General features: G+C 40.0%; 1 protein-coding gene across 1 annotated transcript; it reads right to left on the bottom strand.

Moving 5' to 3' along the window:
• Positions 1-11,335: 11,335 nt before the first annotated feature.
• LOC140861014 (uncharacterized) lies at positions 11,336-12,992 on the bottom strand. Its single transcript, XM_073264015.1, has 2 exons — positions 12,338-12,992; positions 11,336-11,967 (listed from the first exon to the last, which is right to left on the bottom strand). The coding sequence occupies exons 1-2, from the start codon at positions 12,990-12,992 to the stop codon at positions 11,336-11,338; spliced, it is 1,287 nt and encodes a 428-aa protein (XP_073120116.1).
• Between the last annotated feature and the right edge of the window lie 6,845 nt (positions 12,993-19,837).

The following is a 19,837-nucleotide window of genomic DNA, read 5'->3' on the forward strand; positions in this document are numbered from 1 at the left end:
TTTCAGGTTGTAACTTGTAAAATGCCTCAGTTTGAATAAAAGATGTTTATTCAATATTTTACTGCATTCAGTACTTAAGATTGTTCGAGGATGAAATATCTTAAGTAGGGGGAGAATGTAGTAGACCGGTTCCATTTTACAAGATTAAGTGATTTTAAATATGTTAGAAATGACATATAATTTTAAAAGTGTCAAAACATGTTTAAGGAGTCCTTATTTGGTTAAAATAAGTGGAAAATCAGATCCGGAACGTCCGAAAATGGTTGGGTAGGTCCCGGGGGTTTCGGAGGACCAAAACCAGTTCGGAAGCATGAGAAACAGTTCGGAGCTACCGGGCAGATCGGAGCTTCCGATCTGAGAACGGAGCTTCCGATCCGAGAACGGAGCTTCCGATCCTGAGATCGGAGCTTCTGCTCTCAACCAGAAACATATGTCAAGGAGATTTAAACACGTGGCCAGATGCAGGAGATCGGAGCTTCCGATCCTGCGATCGGAGCTTCCAATCTCGGCCGTCCAAAATGTGGAAAACATGCACCGATCGGAGCTTCCGATCCTACGATCGGAGCTTCCGATCGTGGCCTATAAATAGGCCATCCAAAAGCCTCATTTTTCACACCAAATCATATTCTTTATCTCTCGATTTTAGAGCATTCTAGGGGCTTTTTGGGGTGTTTCCGGCCTTCCTAGGCTTGGTCCGGAGGTTGGGGAGGTGCTCCAGGGTTATGGTGGAGTGGTGCCCATGTTCTGGGGCAATCGTCATCAGTGGGCTGGCAACGGATGAAGGTATAGCTCTGGCTCCTTATAGTAAATAGGGAGTATGCTATAGTGTAGTTAAGGCTTTTAGAATAAAGTGGTAATGCATGAGTACTTTGCATTGTAGTGCGGACTATAGGCTTGGACATAGTGCTGGTCTAGCTTGCCTAGTGTATGAGGTACAGAAGTATTATTCGAGATATCCAGATTGAGTATGCATATATTATGTGTTTGCATGGATTATGTGATTGCATGTTTTATATGCCTTTATATATACAGCATGTCATGACTGTATGTTGGAAACATGTACTAGTATCAGGTCACCATTATCCACTGGGTATATGATCCACCTCCTGATGCGACGGCGCAGCGTGCTATATACCCTGGGCCCGGTCTATGAGCTTGTTTCTTGACCTGAGAGTCTTGGTACCCAGTTCACTTGCATACTTGCACACATAACACCGTATACTCATACTCTCGTACTGAGCTTATCATGCTCACGTCCCGTACTTTGTTGTATTTGGACACCCTATTCCATGGGACAGGTCTACGGCTGGACGATGCGGGTGGTTCCAGGAGAGCTTAGGCGATGGAGGACCAGCAGGGTTATTGTCTAAGCTTTTGTTTCAGTTGTATTTGGGTTAGTACACTCGTTTTATTCGATATGGTTGTAAACAATATTTTTATTACTATTTAAGTTTCCGCTGTTATTTTTGATATTTTATTTGATTAAGTTAAATGCATGCTTAAGCTTCTGATTAGTAGGTGATCACGGTGCGGGTCACTACATAGATTCAATATGCTTAAATGATTTATATGCATGTTGTTCACACTGAGATTTATTCTTACCGGAGTTATCCGGTTGTTGCTTTGTTTGTATGTATGCATTGCATCAGGTTGGGGCAAGAGCGATTCAGACAAGACTTGAGTAGCTCGAGATTGAAAGATTTGAATTGGAGATTTCGGGTTAAGAAGTAGATTTTGCTATCAAACTTGTGATCTTGAAGCCTTAGTATAATTGAGAACTTATATCTAGACTTGATCTTGTATTTATATTGTACTTTGATAACATGTATAAGATGTTTATATTTTAAGAAGCATGCTCTACTTTGTTTCTTGTATATAGACCATATTAGAATTGATTTGGGATGGCTACATGTTGGAATCAAGTTTTAAATAGTAGAAGACATCACAAGAATCAGCTGGAGCACCTTCGGGCAGCACAGGGCTCGCTCGAGCGTACCCTAGCCTCGCTCGAGCGAGGCCCCTTTGACCATTGCCCGAGCAGCGCTCGCTCAAGCGCACCTGGGGGGCGCTTGAGCGAGGCACACTTTTTTTAAAAAAATATTTTGTTAGTTAGTTGCTTACTTGTTTAGTTTGGATATTGTAAACCTTGTTGTTTAATTATCATATTGATACTGATTGTGTTTAAGAATTGAGATTAGCCCCTGAGGTCCCCACAATAGGTGGTATCAGAGCATAAAGTCTTGGACTAAGATAGATGTTGAGCGGGGTAGATTGAGTCGCATGCATTTATAGTATTGCATGATTATGCTTTACTTGAATTGAGAAATTTTATGCGACATGATTTATTGATTGAACACTACTTGCTTTACTAATATGAGAATTACATTCTTATATGCTGATATGTTTGCATGATTTATGGAATTCATCAGAATAAGTGAATTCGTTGTAAGCATGTACTATTTTAAAAGCATGAGACTTTGCAAGCCATGTGTTATATTAAAAGGCATGAGATTATTTGTATTTTAGACTGAATTGTATTTCATAATCTCTGAATTTTATATTTCTTCTGTTCTAGAGTAAGACAAATTTTGCAGACAGCATGAGAACCTCAGACAGAACAGAGCAGTGTTGAGGTAAGTTTTTAAGCCGATAGATATGATGATTGCACTGAGGAGTATGTTAGTTGAACAACTCCAGAGCTAGTAATCACCAACTCAGAAAGATACAGAATGTGCTATGGCTAGAAAGGGGTTCAGTTAAAGAGATGGATCAGTTGTTCAAGTGAAGAATATTCAGATGAACATAGAACCAGCCTGATTATATATCAACTCCATATCTTAGCAAGAAGTTGGTGGATTGTGAAGAAGAGATAGCTGAAGAGCAGAGGTACTGAAATGGTTTGGTAGGTAAGTAAACAGAATTGTTTCTTTCTGTATGTAATAGAGACGATAGAAAAGCAAAATTTTCCAAACAGAAGCATATCAACTTGAATGAGTTGATTGAAGCCAGTGACAGAACAAAGAAACCACGAACCGGTTGCATGAGGCAGAGTGGAATTTTATTCATGCCTCTGTAATTGAGACAACTATGATCATCACCTCCACTACAGATTCCATAGAAGTATAGCTATGAAGCAAGAGATATGACAACAGCAGCAAAGATCGATTCAACCTTTTATTACTCAAGATATAAATCAGCTGACCATAAAGATTCTAATAAATCTTAGTGACCAACATGACGTGATTACTGCCAACCCTTCATGAAGAAAAACATAAAACCTTAGTTAGACTAAGAACCTTGGATCCTCGGGAAACAAAAAATATCTACCTGAAGAATTGCCTAATCTCTCTATGTCTCTAAAACCGAGAGTGACAGCTAAACATATCAGCATTAAGATCCATTTGACCTAAAAAATTTATATCTGGCCATGATTTTTTTAAGATGTGCACTATTTTAACTTCAGGGAAGCACCCAAAGGCAGAACACTGCTTTATGATGGAAAAAGTTCATGTAATAATGTCTTAACAAGTATAGCAATCACTTGTTTTCAAAAGGAAGGAAAAAAAGAAAAAAGTATATCAATCACCAGCACCTCTGACGTAGTAAGCACAAGATATATTTAAGAGGGAAAATACCAAAGTTCTTTGAATTTAACGAGCAACAGTTTAAGGTATATACCAGGGACAAATTCTCTTTGATATCAAGAGCATCAAGCATGTTAGCAAGGTATCAACTGTCAAGTAAGACTCAAAATAGTTCAACGAGGCAAGCGTATATAGACAGCAATGCATGTCATAATAGATAACAGATTAATTTTCGCAAGTAAAATATGGGTCAACAATGAAATTATAATAGCTAAACAAGGGACAAAACTCAATTAATACTGATGATCCAAATACCATGAAAGTACAACTGATCAATCTTCTTACAATTGAACCAGAAATATGTCGTACAATTCAAACAGAAAATATGTACACATAATCCACAAACTTTGGATTCATGTTAAGTTTATAAAATAGAAAATTCCTACATACTAGACATGTATATTAGTTTCAACCTAACTTGCTCCTTGGATTGAATCTATCTGGTAATATTGCATCTTATGAGAAATATATGAGTACCCAGCTTCTTGGAAAAACAAAAACCACACTTTCAGTTTCTTTCCATATATCTGCGAGAAATTAAGTTACGCACAAATCAACTTTGGATTTTTTTTAAAAAAAAGTCACTATAGCGAATTGTGCATTAGAAAAGCATTTCCCAACATATAAAGTGCTCATATAAATGCTTCAAAGTAAACATGCTGAATCGAAATAACTTGAATGAACAAAAATTATGCCCAAAGTAGATCTGGCAAGCATTGAAACATCATCGTTACTAGACAACAAAAAATTAATTATTCTTAACCACAGTCGAGGAGCATACCAATTTGGAGAAACAAGAATCTCTATCTGCATGGCATATTGATCGTATTTCAGTAGATGAAAGAACATCTTTGTGAGATCACGATTCTAAACATCTATTCTCGGATTAAACAATCAAATAAGCATAGAAGATTCAAGATTTAAAGACAATAAAAAAAATTTCTTTTGGACAGAGCCTCGCTCGAGCGGTAAAGGACGCCCGCTCCAGCGAGCAAAACTCTGCCCGCCTCTTAACAGATCGCTCGCTCGAGCGGTAAGACACACCCGCTCGAGCGAGCCAAACTATGTCTCGCAATAATAAAAATGCTCGCTCGAGCGAGACCAGTTCTGAAGTCAAAAACCAGCTTTTGCTCTACAGCCAAATTCCAACGAGAATCCATTCAATACATAACGAGGTATAAAAAAATACATGCAACGACAACATTCAATCCTCAATATTCGAATATTAGATACAACAAACATCAAACAAGTTCGAGTTCTAAACATGCTTCAAAATATAAACTAGATTGACATGTTGTTTGACTTCTAAACCGAGTCCCACTTCTATTCCTTGATCTCGATGCTAACCAAGTATCCTCTGACTTGATCCTGCCCCACCTGCCGCCAAGTACACATACAAAACAAAGCAACAACTGGATAACTCCAGTGAGAATGATATTCCTAGTAAAAGAAACATAACATGCAATAACAAGTAATATATCAAATACATGATATAAAGACAACATAATCAATGTTGATACGAATTAAATTCATGTCTTTAAAACCGGGATATCAACTCTGATAAACAAGGAATTTCTGTTATTCTTTTGGGATCCCGAGTATGAGATCACGTAACAACTCACCGACTCTCCCGATCGAGGTGGTGCCACGTATCTCCATCCTCTAGACTTTAGTGTGACTATAAGGAGTATGCTGAAACTAGATGAACTTCTACAACCCAGTCCACTCGCAATATAGCCCCCCAAAACGTCTAAACAAAAAGGGTCGTACAGCCTGCTGAAATCAAAGATTTAGGCTCGAGATGATTGCATATAGAAACGCAAGGCATTAAACCATAATTAAATTCATAACAAGAGTTAAATCAACAAAATACAAGTTCCCCACTCTAGAAAAAGTATTGATTCAAGTATTTAATTTAGGGGAAACTCAAGAACCATCTATCTTGAGTGTTCTATCCCGCTTAGCCGATGTCTGCTTATACATTTCTCGATTCAATAGCTCCAACTCTAAATAAGACACAATAAGAAATTAATCAAAATATAAACAACCAAAAACAACAAACGCTCAAGGTAAAAGTTTTACCATTCTTCGTCTAACTCTTCGACGATCGACTTCTGCTAACTCTGGGCTCAAAAAACTTTAGACAAATCTGCGTGGAGGCAAAAGAAGATAAAAAACGATAATCAAACCCAACTGCCAAAATTTCAACAATTCTAACGAATCAAAATCCCAAAACTCAAACCGGCGGAATAACGGCTATATTCTGATCAAACCGGAAACACAAACAACAGTATAACATCGCAATCAACTCAAACCAATAGCAAAACAACAATATTGATTGAAAACCAACACAACAAAAAACTCCACTTTTCGAAATATGTCTCAAAAATCATAACAATTCCGAACGGCGCTCTTTTTTTTATCCGACGGAGAATAAACGATAAGAACTAGTTCAAGAACATCATATCCGAAACTCAATCTGAGACGACCCTAACCCTCTAAAATAAAAATAAAAATAATAGATAAAGAATTTGTGGAATTTTCAAAAAAAAATTGCCATGACTTGTTTTAAAATATTGTAAGCCCAACTAACACAGTCAGCAATTCAAATCAAAAATAAAATAAACACAAGAGAAAATCCAAATACGATAGTCATAGAACCCAGAAAATGGAAGTTAAAAATAAACACAAGAGAAAATCCAAATACGAGTAATACATAATCACAAGCACACGCAGATTAAAAATAGCTGATACTGAAAGTACTATTATGCCCTTAACTTTAAATGAGAGGTTTCTGAATTTAATGAGAACAAGACGTAACATATGCATGGATAAGTCAAATGTAATCAAATTAAATGTATAAAAATGGTTCTGAACATAAATATATGAATAATGAACGTAGATCCTTGAATTGTGACTCTGTGATTTTGATCATGATCATGGCTGCAGTGCAGTATGCCGCAAGGAATTCAGGATATATCCCAACTCGTCTTTCCCTGTGGGTGGTAAGGGAAGCCAAGATTTCTCTCAACTCGTCCAAACCCATAAATTTGGTAAGGGAAGCTAAGACGTCTCCTAGCTCATCCAAACACATGAATATTTTGGTAAGGGAAGCTAAGACGTCTCTTAACACGTCCAAACACGTGATAAACGTAGTCACAATCATCTCACCTCGTTCATAAAATATTTTCTTTCCTTCATGAATATGAGACTTAGAATGCATATGTAAGTATGACGTACATGTAAATATTTCAACGGTAATCATGCAAATGACTCACACATGAATGATCGGGATGGTGATTTAGGAGACAAACCATAGGATGAAAATTTAACCCACAACTTGCACTTAAGACAAAGTCGAGCGGTTCGCCCATAAAATTTGTAACTTGTTCGATTCTTATTCAAAAAGGATTCAGCTTAAAATCACGACTCCATGACACTTAGAACTAAGTAGAGAAATCATCCTCGGATTTTATTTCCTAAACAACCATTTTATAAAAATCCCATTTCCGGACAGCCCCTCCTAAAACTTCAAAATTCTGCACCCTTCATTTATATGTCTAGAACTCAACCGAATCTTGACCAAATTAATTCCCTCTTTCACCGACATATTCCTAACATCTTGGCCTAATTCCATACCCGAGCCCATGGCCAAATTCCGATTTAAGCCTAACCTTAGCCCTAAGTTTCTGGACAGCCCCGGTAGTTCCAGAAATTCTGCTCATGCCATCCTCCTTATACCCAATCAAAAACTTATTTATTTGTCTCTCAACCCAAAGCCACTATCCTAGTATAAAAACCAACATTTAAGCTCACCCAAAACTCTCTCGAAACTTACTACAACCAGCTCAAATTCAACACCACAAGGCAACCCAAAAACCAAGCCCCTAACTCTAGGCAAATTCGAATTTTCCTCCAAACCAACTCACAATCTATCTTCAACCCATCCTAACACTACCATGTGAACTACATATCACCCATGGTAGTTCCCTAATTAACCATCCAAATCCACACACAAGCATACAATATTGTTGAAACACCACTATGCATTCATTTCAGAAAAAAAAAATCGAAAGAACCCCATATCATAACCAATCTGAAATTTTCGAATTCAACAAGGCTATCATGACAACATCTTTTAAATGCATAACATTAATAGTTCCTCACAAGAAAGGCTTAAAAAAATCACAGGAACTAATCAGCCTGTAAGCACCGAAACTTGCACATAATTTCAAAGGAAAACAGGGCATGGATTTTTCGAAAGGAAGACAATGATATGCATACACACTACAACTCAATACATATTAATCTATAGGGCGAAAAGAACCACATTCTTGCCTAAACCAGTGAAGCCAAAGAGTAAGGGCTCGAAATGAGCTAAAAGACGAGCCAAGAAAGCTAAGACAGCCCGCACAGCTCGAGCTGGAGATGAGTTGTGTCGCAGCTGGCGGCTGGCCGGAGCAGCGGGTGGAGGTCGGCGGCGGAATTGCTTGGGGAAGAGATGAAGATAACGGCCCTTGGTTCTAGGAGAGAAAATGAAAAGAGTCGTGTGAGATGTGTGAGTTTGAGCGTGAATGAGAGTGTGAGAAATGGTGGAGGCTAGGGTTAAATCATTAAGTCTAAGTGTTAAAGTTTGCGTGTAAATTTGTTATCCAACAATCAAGAGTGCTACACCATAATAGTAATTAGGACTATAAATTAAATTGCACTAGATAAAAAAATACGAGCTTGAAAATCCTAACTTAAAATATTAAATTAGATTTTTTTCTAGTCCGGGAATTAAAATGCTAATTTTCGCTAAAAGTTAAAATTAATAAATTCTAATGCGCGAAAAAATATAATATTTAGCTAATTAATCACAGTAAATTTAAATAATTAAAATAATAAATATTAAAGACTAATTTAGGCATGAAACGTAAATTAAGAATTCTAGGTTTCACAATTCCTCCCTCCCTAATATGGAATTTCATCCTCGAAATTAAGACTTACCAAAAAGCTCTGGATAACGAGTCCTGATATCCGCCTATACTTCTCAAGTGGCCTCTTCATCTGAATGGTTCTGCCATCTCACTTTGATCATCGGGATCGACTTGTTCCGGAGTCTCCTCTCCTGTCTATCCAGAATCCGGATGGCCCTCTCCTCATATGTCATGTGAGGAGATAACTGAAGAGGTTCCAAGCTAAGCACATGAGACGGATTCGAGACGTACTTCCTCAGCATCGATACGTGGAAGACGTTATGAACTCCATCAAGGTTAGGAGGCAAGGCCACTCTATAAGCCAATGCCCCTACTCTGTCCGGTGTTAATTTCCCTTTCTTCCCAAATCTCATTACACCCTTCATAGGAGCTACTCGGACAAACACATGGTCTCCCATCGAGAACTCCAAGTCTCTCCTCCTATGGTCAGCATAACTCTTTTGTCTGCTCTGTGCAGTCCTCATCCTGTCACGGATCTTGGCTACAACCTCGGCGGTCTGCTGAACAATCTCTGGTCCTAACTCTGATCTCTCACCAATCTCTGTCCACAAAACCGGTGATCTACACGGTCTCCCATAGAGTGCCTCGTAAGGCTCCATACCAATGGTGGCCTGAAAGCTGTTGTTATAAGAAAATTCCATCAAAGGTAGCGTCGACTCTCAACTGTCATGGAAGTCAATAACGCAGGCTCTCAGAAGATCCTCTAGAATCTAAATCACCCTCTCGGACTGTCCATCCGTCTGGGGGTGGAAGGTAGTGCTAAACAAAAGCTTCGTCCCCAAAGCTGAATGAAGACTCTTCCAAAAAGTCGAAGTAAACCGCGGATCTCTATCAGACACAATGGAAACAGGGATACCATGTGGCCTGACTATCTCCCGGATATACAACTCCGCATACTAAGTCATAGAGAAATTTGTCCTTACCGGCAAAAAGTGCGCCGACTTAGTGAGATGGTCAACAATAACCCAAATAGCATTCGAACCTCTCACTATCCTTGGCAAGCCAACAATGAAATCCATGGTAATATTCTCCCATTTCCACTCAGGGATAGGGATTGGCTTAAGCAATCCTGCAGGCCTTTGATGTTCTTCTTTGACCTTCTAGCATGTCAGACACTCTGACACAAATCGGCCGATATCGCGCTTCAGACCCGGCCACCAGTACAACTGCTGAAGGTCCCGATACATCTTCGTACTGCCTGGGTGGATAGAGTACGGTGATGTATGCGCCTCTTCCATGATAGTAAATCGCGGATAATCACCTGCGGTCACCAAAAATCGATCTCTGAACCTTACAATCCCGTCTATTACTGAATACAAATCACTGCCTCTCTCGCCAGCTCTCTGTCTCCACTTACTCAACTGTCCATAAACTTCTTGAGAAACTCTGATGCGGTCAAACAACGTAGTCTGCACTGTCAAGGCTGACAATCTAGGAGCTCTACCCTCGGCATAGAACTCTAGTCCGAGTCTCTGAATCTCATCCTGCAACGGTCTAGACGCCGTCAAAGAGCAAATCACTGCTGTCTTTCTACTCAATGCATTGCGACGACATTAGCCTTATCCGGATGTTAACTAATGTCGCAGTCATATTCTTTCACCAACTCTAGCCATCTTTGTTGCCTCATGTTCAACTCCTTCTGGGTGAAGAAGTATTTGAGGCTTTTATGGTCGGTGAATATCTTACACTTCTCTCCATAGAGATAGTGTCTCCAAATCTTGAGAGCAAAAACCACTGCTGCTAACTCCAAATCATGAGTAGGGTAGTTCTTCTCGTGCTCACTGCCTAGAAGAATAAGCAATGACCCTATCTTGCTGCATAAGCACTGCCCCAAGTCCCAACTTGGAAGCATCATTGTAAACCACAAAATCTCCCTCTCCTGATGGCATAGCTAACACTGGTGCTGTCGTAAGAGCTTCCTTCAACACATCAAAGCTCTTTTGACACTCCGACCCCTAAACAAACTTAGCATTCTTCTAGGTGAATGCTGTCAAGGGCACAGCAATTGACGAAAAGCCCTTGATAAATTTCCTATAGTAACCGGCCAATCCGAGAAAACTGCAAATCTCCGATGCATTTTTAGGTACAGACCACTCCTTCACTACTTGAACCTTTGAAGGATCCACTTACACTCCACTCTTGGAAATAATATGGCCCAAGAATGTCACTCTCTCCAACCAAAACTCACATTTCTCAAACTTGGCTAACAACTTTCGCTCTCGAAGTACCTCAAGAACTGTCTTCAAATGCTGCGAATGTTCTTCTCTATCCTTCGAGTAAATGAGGATATCATCTATGAAGACAATAACAAACTGGTCCAAGTACGGCTGGAACACACTGTTCATAAAATACATGAAGACCCCGTGCGCGTTCGTCATTCCGAATGGCATCACAAGGAACTCGTACTGGCCATAACGAGTCCTAAAGGCTGTCTTGAACACATCAGATTCCTTCACCTTCAAGTGGTGATAACCGGAACGAAGATCAATCTTCGAAAATACAGAGGCTCCTTGCAACTGATCAAAGAGATCCTCAATTCTAGGAAGTTGGTACTTGTTCTTTACTGTCACTCCATTCAGCCCTCGGTAATCAATGCACAACCTTAGGCTTTCGTCCTTCTTTTCACAAAGAGGACTGGTGCGCCCCACAGAGAGAAACTAGGGCGTATGAATCCCTTATCAAGCAACTCTTCAGTCTGCTCTTTTAGTTCTTTCATTTCCGTAGGATCAATCTATATGGTGACTTAGAGATTGGCACAGTGTCCGGTATCAAGTCAATAGAGAACTCGACTTCTCTATCAGGCGGAATACCTACAACATTGCCTGGGAACACATCCTCAAAATCTCTGACAACGTCCATATCTAAAATATCTGGACGTGGCGGCAACTCTGTCAAAGATATACTGGCTAGGAATTTCTCACCTCCATCATGCACCAACTTCTTAGCTTGCATGAAAGATATAATCTGAGTCCTCCTCAAACCCCTAGTAGTCTCAAACCAAAATGGTTCTTCTCCCTCCGGTCTGACCATCACTGATCGCTGCTGGAATTCAATCACCACAGCATTCTTCGTCATCCAGTCCATCCCAAGTATCATGTCAAACTCAAGCATGGGCAACACTATCAGATCTGCACTCACTGATTTCCCTTGCAACAAGAGTTCAAGATTCTTCACTATATTCCTCGTGGAAAGCTCTTCCTCCGATGGAATGGTCACTGTGAATCCACCAAACAACTCTTCACACTCAATACTCCTCTTGCGGGTAAAAGCCTCCGAAATAAAAGAATGTGTAGCCCCCGAGTATAACAAGGCTCTAGTGGCCACACCGGCTACTAAAATTTTACCTGCATTAAAGGTGATTACATCCACGGAAAGATTGAAATCAATTTAAGACAAGTCTTACTTAGGTTCATTCTAATTCATCAAATTCCCAAATTCAGAATTAATCATGCTAACACCCAACAACTAACACAAAGCATGCTACCTAATAAGTTCACATTCCCAATAAGAAAAGCTCATAATCGAAAATTGAATCTACAATTCAATTAAATCACCCTTAATAAAAAGTCTAAAAATTACCTGTGATGAACGTGGTATCAGGATCGGCCTCCTAGGCCTGCATCACATAGACTCTCCCCTAAGCTAGCATCATGCGCAATGGGCAATCTGAAACCACGTGCCCCGGCTTCTTGCACCGATAACAGACACCGGCACCTGCCAGACACTTCCCATGATGGGCACGCATGCAAATCGGGCAAAAAGGCTTCTTCCCAGTCTTGGGAGGAGCAGGTCCCTGGGCCTGATGTCTCTGGGCATGCTGTCCCTGGGGTCTCGGGGCCTGCTGCCCCTGGAGCCTAAAGGGTCCCTGCTGTCGCTGTGGCCCAGTAAATGGCCTCTTGCCTTGCTGCTGCTGATGACCCTGGAGAGCATAAGACCTCTTGCTATGAACCTCAGCACTAATTTCCTTCAAGGACTGCTCGGACCGTAAGGCCTTCCTGATGGCAGCTTCATAGTGCACGGGCTCAGCCATCATCACATCCCTACGAATAGTAGGCCTCAGACAAGCAACAAAATGCTGCAATTTCTTTACCTCATCATTCCCTATCAATGGCACAAAGTTGCAGCCCCTCTCAAATTTGCGCACAAACTCGGATACGGATAGATCACCTTGCCGGAGACTCATGAACTCTTTCTTCAACTGCGCCCTCACCTCTGCGGTATAGTAATTCTCATAGAAGAGGGTCTTGAATGCTTCCCAAGTCAGGGTGGTAACATCAACAGTCTTTTCCACACCCTCAAACCACAAAGCGGCGTCATCCTTGAGTAGGAACGTCATACAGCAAATTTGGTCCCCGTCTCCCAACTCCATGTAGCGGAAAATCACCTCAAGCAAGAGAATCCAGCCCTACGCTACCATCGGATCCGTAGTACCAGAAAAGTCCTTAGGATCCATCTTCCTGAACTGCTCATAGATCGCATTAGGTCTAGCCCTCGGGGCCTCGGCATGCTGCTCTAAGATACGAGCCAGGCCAGCTAGCACCTGAGCACCAACATCAACTGGTGGAGGGGGCGAAGGAGGTGGAGGCGGTGGTAGAGGTGCATGGGGATCATATCGAGGTGCCATCTTTGCGCAAGTTCAAATTCAAAAAAATTCAAATTTCATGCCTTAAGAAAAAGATTTTTATCTAAACTTAAACATACTCAAATAATTTAGGAAACTAATGCTACTAATCTGAACAACTAGCAATAAATGAAACATAAATCTTACATACTTTGAGGTGAGATCCCTTGAGTTTCAGTAACTGGCAGTAGGCACAGCCCAAACCAAGACCGTTCTCTGATACCAACTGAGACGACCCTAACCCTCTAAAATAAAAATAAAAATAAAAATAATAAATAAATAATTTGTGGAATTTTAAAAAAAAAATTGCCATGACGCGTTTTAGAATATTGTAAGCCCAACTAACACAGTCAGCAATTCAAATCGAAATAAAATAAACACAAGAGAAAATCCAAATACGATAGTCATAGAACCCAGAAAAGGGAAGTTAATCCCACACAGTTGCGGAATAATAAACTGTTAAGTTTACATGCCAAATATTTTAAAGCAGGGAAAACCCATCCTGCAAAAGAATGACAGTGTATGAACTACTACATCTCATAAATAAAAACATCAGAGTTTGCGGAACAACTAAAAGCACGTCGATCAAGGGCCTGCACCACCGGTGACCTCGACCTGGGGATCCTGCCCCTCGATCTCAGTGAAAAACTCCTCACCTGAAAACAATAAGTGTAGTGAGTCTAACAGACTCAGAAGAATATGGGGGGGATAATGAGTAATACATAATCACAAGCACACGCAGATTAAAAATAGCTGATACTGAAAGTACTATTATGCCCTTAACTTTAAATGAGAGGTTTCTGAATTTAATGAGAACATGACGTAACATATGCATGGCTAAGTCGAATGTAATCAAAGTAAATGTATAAAAATGGTTCTGAACATAAACATATGAATAATGAACTTAGATCCTTGAATTATGACTCTATGATTTCGATCATGATCATGGCTGCAGTGCACTATGCCTCAAGGAAGTCAGGATATCTCCCAACTCGTCTTGCCCTGTGGGTGGTAAGGGAAGCCAAGATTTCTCTCGACTCATCCAAACCCATAAATTTGGTAAGGGAAGCTAAGACGTCTCCTAACTCATCCAAATACATGAATATTTTGGTAAGGAAAACTACACGTGATAAACGTAGTCACAATCATCTCACCTCGTTCATAAAATATTTTTTTCCTTCATGAATATGAGACTTAGCATACATATATAAGTATGAAGTACATGTAAATATTTGAATGGTAATCATGCAAATGACTCACACATGAATCATCGGGATGGTGATTTAGGAGACAAACCATAGGATGAAAATTTAACCCACAACTTGCACTTAAGACAAAGTCGAGCGGTTCGCCCATAAAATTTGTAACTTGTTCGATTCTTATTCAAAAATGATTCCGCTTGAAACCACGACTCCATAACACTTAGAACTAAGTAGAGAAATCATCCTCGGAATTTATTTCATAACCATTTTATAAAAATCCCATTTCCAGGCAGCCCCTCCTAAAACTTCAAAATTATGCACCCTTCCTTTATATTTCTAGAACTCAACCGAATCTTGACCAAATTGATTCCCGCTTTCACCAACATATTTCTAACATCTTGGCCTAATTCCAAACCCGAGCCCATGGCCAAATTCTGATTTTAGCCTAACCTTAGCCCTATGTTTCTGGACAGCCCCAGTAGTTCCAGAAATTCTGCTCATGCCATCCTCCTTATGCCCAATAAAAAACTTATTTATTTATCTCTCAACCCCAAACCACTATCCTAGTATCAAAACCAACATTTAATCTCACCCAAAACACTCTCGAAACTTACCACAACCAGCTCAAACTCAACTCCACAAGGCAACCCAAAAACCGAGCCCCTAACTCTAGGTAAATTCGAATTTTCCTCCAAACCAACTCACAATATATACCATGTGAACTACATATCACCCATGGTAGTTCCCTAATTCACTATCCAAATCCACACACAAGCATACAATATTTTTGAAACACCAATATGCATTCATTTCTGAAAAAAAATCGAAAGAACCCCATATCATAACCAATCTGAAATTTTTGAATTCAACAAGGCTATCATGACAACATCTTTTAAATGCATAACATTAATCGTTCCTCACAAGCAAGGCTTAAAAAAATCGCAGGAACTAATCAGCATGTAAGCACCAAAACTTGCACATAATTTCAAAGGAAAACAGGGCATGGAATTTTCGAAAAGAAGACAATGATATGCATACACACTACAACACAATACATATTAAGCTATAGGGCCAAAAGAACCACATTCTTGCCTAAACCAGTGAAGCCAAAGACTAAGGGCTCGAAATGAGCTAAAAGCCGAGCCAAGAAATCTGAGACAACCCGCACAGCTTGAGCTGGAGATGAGTTGCGTCGCAGCTGGCGGCTTGCCGGAGTAGCGGGTGGAGGTCGGCGGCGAAATTGCTTGGGGAACAGATGAAGATAACGGCCCTTGTGCTAGGAGAGAAAATGAAGAGAGTCGTGTGAGGTGTGTGAGTTTGAGCGTGAATTAGAGTGTGAGAAATAGTGTAGGCTAGGGTTAAATCCTTAAGTCTAAGTGTGAAAGTTTGGGTGTAAAATTGTTATCCAACAATCAAGAGTGCTACACCATAATAGTAATTAGGACTATAAATTAAATTGCACTAGATAAAAAAATACGAGCTTGAAAATCCTAACTTAAAATATTAAATTTGATTTTTTTCTAGTCCGGGAATTAAAATGCTAATTTTCGCAAAAAGTTAAAATTAATAAATTCTAATGCGCGAAAAAATATAATATTTAGCCAATTAAACTTAAATTAAAATTCTAGGCGTCACACAATCGATTCTAACAACATCCGAAAAAATAAATATAACTGATCGGAGATAAACTTACTATAGAACGAAACTCTTGCTGCCGAGATCGCTAAACTAACTTCAGATTTAAATTCTACCGGACGGATCGATCGAAAATCGAAGAAGAAAAGCTTGAAGATGCGTTCCTTCTTCTTCAATGGAGGAGAGGCGTGTTGGAGGTGATGGAGGAGTGAAGAAGACAAGTCAAAGGAGCTTAAATATCTAATAAAGTCCAAATTTGCATTTTAGTCCCTGAAAATTCCAAAAATTGCAAAATAGACCATGATCAAAATCAAAATCGGCTCTTGAATTCTATAATCTCCGATTATCTCAAATAAAATAAATTAAGATAAATTTGGGGCGTTACAATTCTCCCCTTCTAAAAAGAGATTTCGTCATCGAAATCAACAAGAATCAATCACATAAGATAGAATTAAGAACTTAAAACAGTAAGAAGAACTCACGTCATCCGAATAACTCTGGAAACCGCTGTCTCATATCAGACTCTGTCTCCCAAGTCGACTCTTCGACTCCGTGACGGCTCTACTGAACTTTCACCAAAGTAATCAACTTGGTTCTGAGTTGCTTCTCCTTTCGGTCAAGGATCTGAATCGGTCGCTCAAAGTAGTTCAGAGTCTTGTCAAGCTCGGCTTTGTCAGGCTGAAGAATATGAGAAGGATCTGGATGATATTTTCGCAACATAGAGACGTGAAAAATGTCGTGAATACCAGATAAATATGGAGTAAGTGCAAGTCTATAGGCAAGATCGCCTGAATTCTGGAGAATCTCATACCGTCCGATGAATCTCGGATATAACTTCCCTCTCTTACCAAATCTAATAGTGCCTCTAAAAGGAGAAATCTTCAAGAATACTCGGTCTCCGTGATCGAAACTCAGAGGTCTACGTCTGATATTTTCATACTTCGTCTGTCTATCCTGAGCTAACTTCATTCTCTTCTGAATGATCTTTACTTGTTCTGCAATGTCTCGAAGAATATCCGGCCCCAAAACAAGTGTCTCGGACGCATCGTCCCAAAATAAAGGAGATCGGAACTTCTTACCATGCAAAGCCTCAAAAGGTGTCATACCGATACTCTCTTGATAACTGTTGTTATAAGAAAACTCGACAAGAGGCAAAGAATCCTTCCAACTAGTGCCAAAGTCTAGCACTATTGCTCGAAGCATATCCTCTAAAGTCTGGATAGTCCGCTCTGACTGTCAGTTGGTCTGAGGATGATATGTTGTACTCAGATGAAATCGAGTACCAAGTTCCTCTTGAAGACTTCGCCAAAAGTGCGAAGTGAATCTAGGGTCTCGGTCTGAAACTATCGACTTCGGCATACCATGCAATCTCACAATGTTGCTAACATACAACTAAGACATCTGATCGTGACGATACGTCATCCTGTACGGAATAAAGCAAGCATACTTCATCAATCTGTCGATCACTACCCAGATAGCATCGCATCCTCGAACAGATCGTGGTAGCTTCGTGACAAAATCCATCGAAATGTGATCCCACTTTCATTCAGGAAAACCTAAATGGTGTAACAGACCACCCGGTTGCTTCCTCTCTACTTTCACCTGCTGACAGTTCAAACATCGGGATACAAATCTTGTAACATCGATCTTCATTTTCTTCCACCAGAATTGATTCTTCAGATTGTTTTACATCTTCCAACCTTCAGGATGAATACTAAACCAACTGCAATGTGCCTCTCGAAGAATACGCTGTCTCAACTCCAAAATATCGGGCACAAAAATACGATTATTCACAAACAAATCATCATCTCTAACCTGGAATTCAGACTGATGCCCAGATCTGACTTTCTCTACCGAAATCTGAGTGCTCGGATCAAACTTCTGTGCTTCCTTGATCATCACAAATAAATCTGGCTCGTCTTGAATAGAAAACACTCTGATAGTCCTCCTATCTGTTACAAACTCCAAACCAGAAGTGCAACAATCATAGATCAACTGAGAAACACCGATAGTAAAAAGAGATAAAGAACAAATCTTTCGGCTCAAGGCATCTACAGCTGCATTCGACTTTCCTGGGTAGTATCTGATTTCACAGTCGAAATCATTCAAAAAATCTAACCATCTCCTCTGCCTCATATTCAGTTCTGACTGCGAAAACAAACACTTAAGGCTCTTATGATCAAAAAAGATCTCAAAAGACTCACCATAAAGATAGTGACGCCAGATCTTCAAAGCAAAAACGATCGCGGCGAGTTCAAGATCATGAACCGGATATCGAGTCTCGTGCGGCTTTAGCTGCCTCGATGCATACGCTATCACGTGCTTATGCTGCATAAGAACAAATCCCAAGCCTCGGTTAGAAGCATCGCAATAAACGGTAAAACCTCCAGTACCTTATGGAATAGATAAAATCGGATCACTGGTCATTCTCTTCTTCAGATCAATAAAACTGGCCTCACACTCTTCAGTCCAGACAAAAAACGCATTCTTCTGAGTCAGCTGGGTAATCGGATTCACAATAGATGAGAATCCCTTGATGAATTGGCGATAATAACCATCTAAACCCATAAAGCTTCGAATCTCATGCACTGATGTTGGTCTAAGCCAATTCATAACCGCTTCGATCTTGCTAGGATCGAAAGAAATACCATCTCCAGAAATAATGTGACCGAGAAAGACAACTCGATCCAACCAGAACTCACACTTAGACAGCTTGGAAAACAATTGTTCAGCCCGCAAAATCTGCAAGAAGATCCTTAAATTATCTGCATGGTCAGTACGGTTCTTCGAATAGATAAGAATATCATCGATGAAAATAATCACAAACTCATTCAAATAATGCTGAAAGATACGATTCATTAAACCCATAAATATTGCTGGAGCGTTAGTCAAACCGAACGGCATGACTATAAACTCGAAATGACCATACCTCATTCTGAATGTGGTTTTAAGAATATCTTCCTCTCGCACTCTCAGCTGATGATATCCCGACCTCAGATCAATCTTCGAATAGACAGAAGAACCCTGCAGTTGATCAAAAAGGTAATCTATTCTACGTAAAGGATATCTGTTCTTTACCGTTGCTTGATTCAGTTAACGATAATCAATACAGAGCCTCATAGATCCATCCTTCTTCCGTACAAAGAGGACAGGAGCACCCCAAGGCGACACACTAGGTCTGATGTATCCCTTGGCAATCAAATCCTCGAGCTGTTCTTTTAATTCTCTCAATTTGACCAGTTCCATACGGTAAGGAGCTTTGGAAATCAGTTGAGTACCTGACATTAAATCAATGCTGAATTTGATCTCATGAATAGGCGGCAATCCAGGAATCTCATCTGGGAATACGTCAGCAAACTCTCTAACCACTAGTATCTCAACCAATTATGGGCTAGATTTCAAGACATCCACTCCACAGATCAAGAACTCTCTGCTCCTTTCTGTAACAAATGAGACATCGACAAAACAAATATTAAAGGAATTCTGGATCGATAACCCTTACCGAAAAATTTCCACTCCTCTGTCATCTCCGGTCTAAAACGGACTACTTTCTGAAAACAGTCAACGGTAGCCTTGTATTTGGTCAAAGCATCTATACCGATAATACAGTTAAAATCTGACAATCCAAGCACAATACAATCGAAAATAATCACGTTACCTTTGAAACATAGTTCACAGTTCCGAACCAATCTTACGGACACAATTCACCCAAAAGTTTCCTGGCTGCTGACAGATATTGCAGTTCCCGAAAACTCC

Source organism: Henckelia pumila, chromosome 4 (assembly GCF_033568475.1).
Source record: "Henckelia pumila isolate YLH828 chromosome 4, ASM3356847v2, whole genome shotgun sequence".
NCBI classification, from domain to species: domain Eukaryota; kingdom Viridiplantae; phylum Streptophyta; class Magnoliopsida; order Lamiales; family Gesneriaceae; genus Henckelia; species Henckelia pumila.

Coding starts and splice junctions, on each gene's coding strand:
- LOC140861014 (XM_073264015.1), bottom strand. CDS start 12,992: ATGGAGTTGGGAGACGGGGACCAAATTTGCTGTATGACGTTCCTACTC. Junction 11,968..12,337: donor TCATGGGAAGTGTCTGGCAG/GTGCCGGTGTCT, acceptor CCTTTAATGCAG/GTAAAATTTTAGTAGCCGGT.